The sequence below is a fragment of the Micromys minutus genome (assembly GCF_963924665.1).
Source record: "Micromys minutus genome assembly, chromosome: 2".
Lineage (NCBI taxonomy): Eukaryota > Metazoa > Chordata > Mammalia > Rodentia > Muridae > Micromys > Micromys minutus.
The window spans coordinates 50,854,973-50,863,396 of record NC_137971.1 but is presented as its reverse complement, the minus strand read 5'-3'; the positions used below and the strand labels follow the sequence as shown (position 1 = coordinate 50,863,396).

The window sequence follows — 8,424 nt, the reverse complement described above, 5'->3', positions numbered from 1 at the left end:
CTGTGGCCCCCACAGTTGTCCCTAAACTCTGATGCCCTTCCTGCGTTGTGTCTCACCTCCTTGGCAGAAGGCTCACTGTATCAGGGCTTCCAGACAGCACTCTTAACCTAAAAATAAATAAATAAGAAAACCGCCCTGCCCTGCCCCCACCCTAGAGTAGGATCTTCCTTCGGTGTGTGTGGGTGGGGCTGGGGGCTGGCTCCAGGGATAAGTGAGAACAGTATTGGGTCCCAGTGTGTGGGGGAAGTGGCTGTGGGCCAGAAGGGAAGCCAGTGACTTGGGATCCTTGCTAGGCCTTATGCTGGGGCACCTGGGGCAGCCCTGGAGGAAGGAAACAAGAACTAAGCTTGATGCTTGAGGCCTGGGGTAGGTAGGGTCTTGGCTCAAGATCCTAGGTTCTACTGTGGAAGGACGCACGTGGAGGATGGGGGACTCGATGGAAGCCTTGACTAACAGGGTGCTAGAAGCAAGAAAGACGCCATCAGAGGAGAGTGTGGTGTGCACAACGGTTGCTAGCTAGGCAAAGGGACAGAAACAGGAGCACCTCACTACAAGGTACAGGTGTTGGGGGGCAGGTCTGGCTCCCTGCCACTTATTTCTAGGGGTCACTGGAAGTCGCTTTGCCTCTTGGAACAGACTCCTTCATCTCAGATTGCCTCTGGTTCATTTTTTCTTTCTTTGTCCCAGATCTCCCCACCCTGGGGCTTGGTGCCCGGCTCATAATTTAAGGAGAGGAAAAAGGCCCCATAACCCTGGCTCAAGGTGTGGCGGGCAACGTGGCCGCTGACTGGGTGGCCCTATGTGGCCGGACAGTGCTGAAGTCGGGCGGGGTCTTGTCTGACTCTGCCGGCCGCAGGCAAGGAGCCCCCAGGAACAGGATGCCCTAGCCAGGTCGTGGCCTGACCACAGGACCCGGGCCGGTCGGCCACAGCCAGTGGGTGGGGGCAGGGATCCCCGGTTGGGGCCAGGGCTGCTTCTAAATTTAGGAATCTGATTACAGAGTGGCCAAGGAAGGAAAGGGGAGAGGAGGATGCGAGTGCAGGCTCGGCTCGATCTGGGCATAGCGGGTGTGCCCGGGTAGAGGCGTGTCCAGGAGTCCGGGTTCCCCGTGGGAGGGACGGCGGGCGGGGGCTTCGGCCTGTGTGAGCTGCAGCACGTGCCCCAGGCGGCGGGGACGGGCACAGGCGCAGCTCACAGGCTTCGAGCTGCTGCCGGTGAGTGCGCTGGCTCTTTGTGTGCCTGGCAGGGTGGCTGGGTCTGGCTTTGAAAGTCTCTGCCCACCCCCTCCCCCAACTCCGTCTGTGCCTCCCAACCCGCTTCCCTGTCTGTCACTCTGCCTGTGCCTGTCGGGGGGAGGGGGAGATGCTGCTTCCAGCTGGGGTGACAGTGAACCCAGTGGGGAGCTTGCCCGTTTCAGCCCAGACCTTGCCCTATAGGTTTCAGGCCCATTCCTCAGTCTTTGATACTACTGTTTTGGGGTGCAGACTGCAGCAATTGAAAGACACTAGGGTAACCCCTGGGGACCCACAGACCCAACAGAAGTCAGGTTCTAGCCCAGTAGCTCTTGGAGAAATTCATCTTGCGCCTGTCCGGCCTCCCATCCGCTTTGGCCCCCAAGGGCGCATGAAGGGGGGATCCCCCTGCGGAAGGGGGGGCAGGGAGTTCCTTGGCAGGAAGGGAAATGGAAGGAAAAGCTGGGCTCCACCCGGGCGGTCGGACAAGCAGCCTCTGGGCCCCCGGGGCAGGCCACAGTAACCAGAGCCCACTAGTGTGGAATCGGTGTGCTTGTGGGTGGGGCTGACCCCGGGCTTCTCCTGGGGGGCACTGGGGTCTACCCACAGGGACCAAGTCTGAGAACTCAGAGACACCAGGGGTGCTCCCTGGGGGGGTACGCGCTCCCCATTCCGGTCCTGACCCCACCCCCTGGAGGTCTAGCCCCGGCCCCAGGCCCCGCCCCCCGGGCCCTCCCTCCCACCCCAGGGCCAGATGTTCAGCTGGCGGAGGCATCGGCTGGGGGAGGGGTGCTGAGGCCGCAGCCGGCACTACTTCCCTGCCAGCAGCTTCATTGTGTGCGCGAGGAGCGAGCGGCGGCGGAGAGCGGGCGAGCGAGCGGCGGTAGCGCGAGCGCGGCGGGGCGAGCGAGCGCGCCGGGGAGGGTGCGAGGCGGCGCCCGCGGCTGCGCTCCGCCCGCCTCCCGGCAACTCTGCTCCAGCGCCGCACGCCGTGCGCGCCGTCCTGCCGCGGGGGCTCCAGCCGGCTGGCGTGGTTGCCGTGGGGTCGGGTCGGGCAGGGTTACCCCCGTTGGGGACCGGGGCATCCTCTGCACAGCCGAGGGGCGCGGAGTCAGCTGCGGCGGCCACTGCGCGGCACCCCTTGCCGGCCCAACAGCGTGGGCAGGCGCGCGGCGCGGCTCCGGGGCTCCCCGAGGGCAGCGCGCCCTGACTCTCCCCAGGGGAGCACCAACCCCGAGGGGCGCACGGAACGAGCGTGTCCCCGGCCGCGCCGTCCCCCACGTACCCCCACTTCTTCACAAACTTTTCTGCCGTCCTCGCCCGTGGGGGTCTCAGTGAGCGTTAGAGCTGCCCTCCGGGGCCCCGACCTCCCGGACCCTAGCCACGCTGACCTCCTGCCTCTCGTAGCCTTACTGGCGACCCCTCCAGGCCGGGCCGGGCGCAGCACTCGAGGCAAGCGCGGCAAGCTCCTGCGCTCTCCAAAGGATCCCGTGCCCCCCGGGGCAGCCGGGAAGGGTAATGCCTTCAGTAATGGAGAAGCCCAGTGCGGGCTCCGGGATCTTGTCCCGAAGTCGGGCCAAGACGGCACCCAACGGCGGACAGCCGCACTCAGAGGATGACAGCAGCGAGGAGGAGCACTCTCATGGTGAGCCCGGTGGCCTAGGGTTAAAGGCGCGCTGGTCCGGGGAGGGAACACGGAAGGTGGGGAGGGGGAGAGTTGCGAACCACAGATGGTTTCTGCTGCTCCTGGATTGCAGCCTCAGCCTTCTGGTGCCTGGTGTTGCCGGCCCGGGAAATCTACAGGCTGGGCCCTTGACCACCCACTTCTCTGCCCTCAGTCGCTGAGGGAGCGTAAGATGCCTCAGTTATGGATTGGGTCTTCATACCTTGCAACCTTGCAGGAGCCTGAGGTCTGATTGGACCAAGGACTGGAAAGATACCTCCATGCGGAGCTGTGAAGCTCATGTGGGGAGGAGCCCCGAGCTCCCTGCAAGGCTGTGGTCCAAATCTAGGGGCAGCCCTCCAAGCTCCCACCCCCCCCAGGCAGAACAATGCACTTTGCTCTGGCCTGGGCTTTAAAAGTGTCCTCTTAACCTCCCTTCCCCCCATGGCCATGACTAGGCAGGGTCTGTGTCTCCTAGTTTCCTCTGTCTTGGAGGGAAGCTGGGGGGACTATCAAGGAAAAGTGATTCTCCCGGATGGTAGGGTCCCTGAGTGGTCAGGAAGGAGAACTCCAGATCAGCTACCTCCCCTTGCTATATCCTCCCCCCACTTCCTTGGAGTCTTGACTGCCTCCCCTGGCTCCACAGACAGCATGATCCGAGTTGGAACCAATTACCAAGCAGTAATTCCGGAGTGCAAGCCTGGTGAGTGGCAGGACAGACATGGAGGGGGGAGCGAGGGGTGGAGGCTGATGGCTTGGCCTGCAGCCCCACCTGGGAACTCTTGGCTGGCTCCTGCTTGAGGGACAGGCGGTGGGCGGGGTGGGTGGCCCCCGTGGCACTGTTACTTTTCCTGCTCTGCCTTCCTGTCTGGGTCTCAGCTCCTCCTTCCCTTCTGGGCCTCACCTCCCAGCTTGACTGTGTTGCTCAGTGGTCTCCTCTTTCTGTGAATGGCAGCAGTCCTAATTCTGCCCTTCCTTTCAGAGAGCCCTGCACGCTATAGCAACAAGGAGCTGAAGGGGATGCTGGTGTGGTCACCCAACCACTGTGTATCAGATGCCAAACGTGAGTCGGGTGGGCCCAGTCTTGGGAGCAGGGTTTTAGCTCTTGTCCTCCTAAAGCCAACTCTTTCTTAGAAGTATGCTGTTAGTCCCACTTACATGGAAGTCTGGTAGGAGCATTGCCGTAGCCTAGGAGCTTGAGACCAACCTGGGCAGTGTGCTGTAGGCTGGCGAGCGGCCTTTCTTTGAGGGCTTCCCTGTGACCCTCCTCTTTCCCCCTGCAGTTGACAAGTACATTGCAATGGCCAAGGAGAAGCATGGCTACAACATTGAGCAGGTGGGCTGGGGGGCTGGGGCTGGGGGAGGGGCTGGCCGAGCAGGCAGTACTGCTGTGGCAGAGCCTGAGCTGCTTCTGTCCTGGGCCAGGCACTCGGGATGCTGCTGTGGCATAAACACGATGTGGAGAAATCGCTGGCTGATCTAGCCAACTTCACTCCCTTCCCTGATGAGTGGACGGTCGAGGACAAAGTGCTGTTTGAGCAGGCCTTTGGATTCCATGGCAAGTGCTTCCAGAGGATCCAGCAGATGGTGAGCCTGTGTTTCTGGCCCTTTGTTGCTCCTCAGCCTTCTAGTTTCAAACAGCTTACCTGGGGCCAGAGTCTCAGGTGGACTCCTGTTTCTGGCCTTGCCTCCCCAGCTACCCGACAAGCTGATTCCCAGCCTGGTGAAGTATTACTACTCTTGGAAGAAGACCCGGAGTCGAACTAGTGTGATGGACAGGCAGGCCAGGCGGCTGGGTGGCCGCAAGGACAAAGAAGACAGGTGGGGGTGGGGGTTGCTGGTAGGGGGCAGGGGGCAGGAGGCTGACAGTATTCTGGGTTGGGCCTTCACTCATTTTCTACCTGGCTCTGTGTCAGCAGTGATGAGCTAGAAGAGGGACGAGGAGCTGTGAGTGAGGGAGAGCCGGATACTGGAGACCCCAAGAGAGAGGTGAGGTCCCTAGCTGCTCTGCTCTGCCCTGCCCACCCCTCAGCTTGTCCTTGGACTGCACACGGTGTTATTTCCCTTCAGCCTCTGCCATCCAGACCTCTGAATGCACGGCCTGGTCCTGGGAAAAAGGAGGTCCAGGTATCTCAGTACCGCCACCACCCTCTTCGAACTCGGAGGCGTCCACCCAAGGGCATGTACCTGAGTCCGGAAGGCCTCACTGCAGTATCGGGAAGCCCAGACCTTGCTAACCTCACACTCCGAGGCCTTGACTCTCAGCTCGTCTCTCTTAAGCGCCAGGTGAGGGTCATTAGTTCCTTAGGATAAGGGAAATGGTATAGTGCCAAGCCTAGCTCTGTCCCACTGTCAGGGACTTAGGATAACTTGACATTCTTTTCTGCTTCATGTTGTGGGGGTAGGGGGTAAAGCATATGTGCCGGAAAGTTCGTGTGGTTCTCTTTCCAACCTTACATGAGGTCTGGGGATCAAATTCAAGTCTTAAGGCTTTTTGGGAAGTACTTTTAGCTAGCTCCCTGGCCTTTTTTTTTTGGAATGGGAACAGGGATTCATATATTCTAGGCTAGACTGAGATTTGTGCTGTAATAGAGGATAACCTTGAGTTCCTGACTTACTTCTACCCTCCAAGTGCTGGTGTTACAGGCATGTGCCATCACGCCCTGTTTATGAAGTGCTGGCATGCATACTAGACGAACACTACCAACTCTCTAGCTCTTCTAGGCATTAAACATAGACGGCTGTCCTTGGCTACATAGTGAATTTAGGCTATCTGGGGATACATTGCTATCTGGGAGTATATTATCTCATTATTATTCTGTATGTGGGGGCAGGGCTCACACATGCCATGGTGTGGAGGTCAGATGATTTGTGGGAGTTGGCTTTTTCTTTCTACTAGGTACTGGGGATCACACTCGGGTCAGACTTGGTGGCAAGAAAGGGTGTGTCAGATGCACGTATGCATGCATACATATATAATACATGTATTAGCATGTGTGCTATGGTGCCCATGTGGTTCTTTCTTTCTTTTTACCTTTACATAAGTTGTTCTGAGGATCAAACTCAAGTCTTTGGACTTTGTGGCAAGCACCTTTACACAACTGTCTCATTCCTCAGAGGTTGGTCTCAATTAGAAAGCTGGGTGTTGTGTATGTAGGCTCTTATAATCCCAGCACTTGGGAGGCAGAGACAGGAGAATTAGGAGTTCAAAGGTAGTCTTAGCTTTGAGGGATTTTTTAGAGCAAGTTTAAGGCCAGTGGGTCCTTCAAAAAAACCAAAAAAGAAAATAAAATGTAAAAACCAAATCAAGAAGAGTGGTAACTTGGCCGAATCACCAGAGCGTAAGGTTGTGAGGGAGAGCTGGGCAGGGTGGTGGTGGAAGGACTTGGGTGAGGTGAATGGCGTTGGACTCATGGGATCCACAGGTGCGTCCTTCTACTTGTTGGCTTTTGTAGGTTCAGAGCATGAAGCAGACCAACAGCAGCCTCCGCCAAGCACTAGAGGGTGGCATTGACCCTCTCCGCCCACCCGAGGTAAGGCTGTTCTGTTTATTTGGGTGCAGAAGGTGTTTTTTTGTTTTTTGTTTTTGCCCCTAGAAGCAGGACGGGAATGAGGAGGGGAATCTGCCTAGGAAGCATACATTTTTTTCCAAAACACTTTTTCACATTTATCAACTTGGGTGCAGTGGAGTCGGATGGGTGAGGTGGTGACAGGAGTCTTAGTGCATATGTGGGAGTCAGAGAATGACTTGGAGGAGTTAGTTCTATGTTGTAGATTCTGGAGATCAAACTTACCAGGCTTAGTGGCAGAAGCCTTCATCTGCTGAGACATTTTCTTCCAAGTGTATGAGTGTCTGTATCTTTGTAAGTGCACCACATGTATACATGCTGCCCATAGAGGCCAGAAGAGGGCGCCAGATACCCTAGGTTTTGGATGGTTGTGAGTCTCAATGTAGGAATGGGTAACCACAGGTTTTCTGCTGGAGCTGCCAGTGCTCTTACCAGTTGGGCCATCTCTCTATCCCCTCCCTCCCTTTGCATATTTTTAGTTTAATGGTTATTTATATTCCTGGCTTTCCAGGCCAATACCAAGTTCAACTCCCGCTGGACCACAGATGAGCAGCTTCTGGCTGTCCAAGGTGGGTCGGGGATCATAGAGACCTTTTACCTTTCCAGGGGCTGAAGGTGGAGAGGAAGTAAATAGTTCTGAGGGGCATTTACAGTCTGCTGCCCTTTTTGACCCTTGCAGCGATTCGTAGATATGGCAAAGACTTTGGGGCTATTGCAGAGGTGATTGGGAACAAGACTCTGACCCAAGTGAAGACCTTCTTTGTGAGCTACCGTCGCCGCTTCAACCTGGAAGAGGTGCTGCAGGAATGGGAGGCTGAGCAGGATGGGGCCCCCGCAGCTCCAGTCCCCATGGACGAGGCCAGGCGAGGGGCTCCTGTACCAGCCACAGCCCTGGAAGAAGATGATGAGGTGAGAAGCCGGGGGTTAGTCTCCAGGGAGGAGAGGTGAGTCTTTAAGGATGTTGAATGTGTGCAGGAGCAGTCTCCTCACTCTTTTCTCTCCCCTCAGGTCCAGATTACATCTGTTTCAACATCAGTACCCCGATCAGTACCCCCTGCACCGCCTCCACCTCCACCACCCACCTCGCTTTCCCAGCCACCTCCACTGCTGAGGCCACCTCTGCCCACAGCTCCCACATTGCTCCGCCAGCCACCTCCTCTTCAGCAGGGCCGCTTCCTGCAGCCCCGGCTGGCCCCCAACCAGCCCCCACCACCTCTCATCCGCCCTGCCCTGGCTGCCTCTCGCCACAGTGCCCGCCCTGGTCCTCAGCCTCCACCTGCCCTGGTTGGAGCCCCCTTGGAGCCCCCTGCACCCTCACTTTGAGCCCTCAATCCTCCACTGCTCCTGACCCCCTTGGCTGGGTATCTCTGGCAGCAGTAAGGACAGAAGGGACTAGGGCTCTCGCCAGGCCTTTCAATACCCAGAGCTGCCAGCTGGCACAGCTTGGACCTGTGGGTTCTGCATGTGTTCCTGGCAGCTGAGCTTGTAAACCCCAAGCCAGGGGCTAGATCTCAGGGCCTGCAGGGACTCTTGCTTCCTGGCTGTGACTGGAATGGCTGCCTCCTTACCTGCCTGCTGCCCTCTGGGCCTACCCTTTGTGTGGGGGTAGTGACTTTAGCCTGGGGGATGAGAGAGGGCAGTTGGTGTGCTAGCCGGCCTCATTCACCTTTCCTTCCTTTTAGCAATAAGTCTGGTGCAGTGGAAGGGGGTTGGGGTGGGGATGGCAGAGGCTTGGTGGGAAGAATGTTGGGAAGCTATGAGGAGGCCCACTTTGTTGACCCCAAAAGCTTGGAGAAAGAAGGGTTGGGGACTTACACAGACATGGGTTTATTTTTCAACATTTTTAAAAAAGAAATAAATGCAACCTTAACTGTATGAGTCTTTCATGTGTGCTGTGGGTGGGAGGTAACTGGCCACCCAGCATTAGCCTCCACCAGGACCTAGACAGTAACCAATTCTC

General features: G+C 57.6%; 1 protein-coding gene across 3 annotated transcripts; it reads left to right on the top strand.

Moving 5' to 3' along the window:
• The first annotated feature begins 456 nt into the window (after positions 1–456).
• On the top strand, positions 457–7,882 carry RCOR2 (REST corepressor 2). 3 transcript variants are annotated; one of them, XM_080912144.1, is made up of 13 exons: positions 457–555; positions 2,640–2,877; positions 3,542–3,598; positions 3,878–3,958; positions 4,179–4,231; positions 4,321–4,482; positions 4,592–4,716; positions 4,812–4,884; positions 4,966–5,181; positions 6,351–6,428; positions 6,976–7,033; positions 7,144–7,373; positions 7,473–7,882. In XM_080912144.1, the coding sequence occupies exons 2-13, from the start codon at positions 2,751–2,753 to the stop codon at positions 7,785–7,787; spliced, it is 1,575 nt and encodes a 524-aa protein (XP_080768270.1). In that variant the 5' UTR covers positions 457–555; positions 2,640–2,750; the 3' UTR covers positions 7,788–7,882. The 3 variants fall into 3 exon arrangements, with proteins under 3 accessions (XP_080768270.1, XP_080768271.1, XP_080768269.1); XM_080912145.1 differs by lacking the exon at positions 457–555 and adding an exon at positions 1,123–1,214 and having other exon boundaries at positions 4,815–4,884; XM_080912143.1 differs by lacking the exon at positions 457–555 and adding an exon at positions 1,123–1,214.
• The last annotated feature ends 542 nt before the right edge of the window (positions 7,883–8,424 follow it).

Excerpts from the sequence above, each read along its gene's own strand:
- RCOR2 (XM_080912144.1), top strand. The coding sequence starts at position 2,751 with ATGCCTTCAGTAATGGAGAAGCCCAGTGCGGGCTCCGGGATCTTGTCC. Across the intron at positions 4,717-4,811 it reads CGCAAGGACAAAGAAGACAG|CAGTGATGAGCTAGAAGAGG; the intron begins GTGGGGGTGGGG and ends GCTCTGTGTCAG. Across the intron at positions 5,182-6,350 it reads TCGTCTCTCTTAAGCGCCAG|GTTCAGAGCATGAAGCAGAC; the intron begins GTGAGGGTCATT and ends TGGCTTTTGTAG.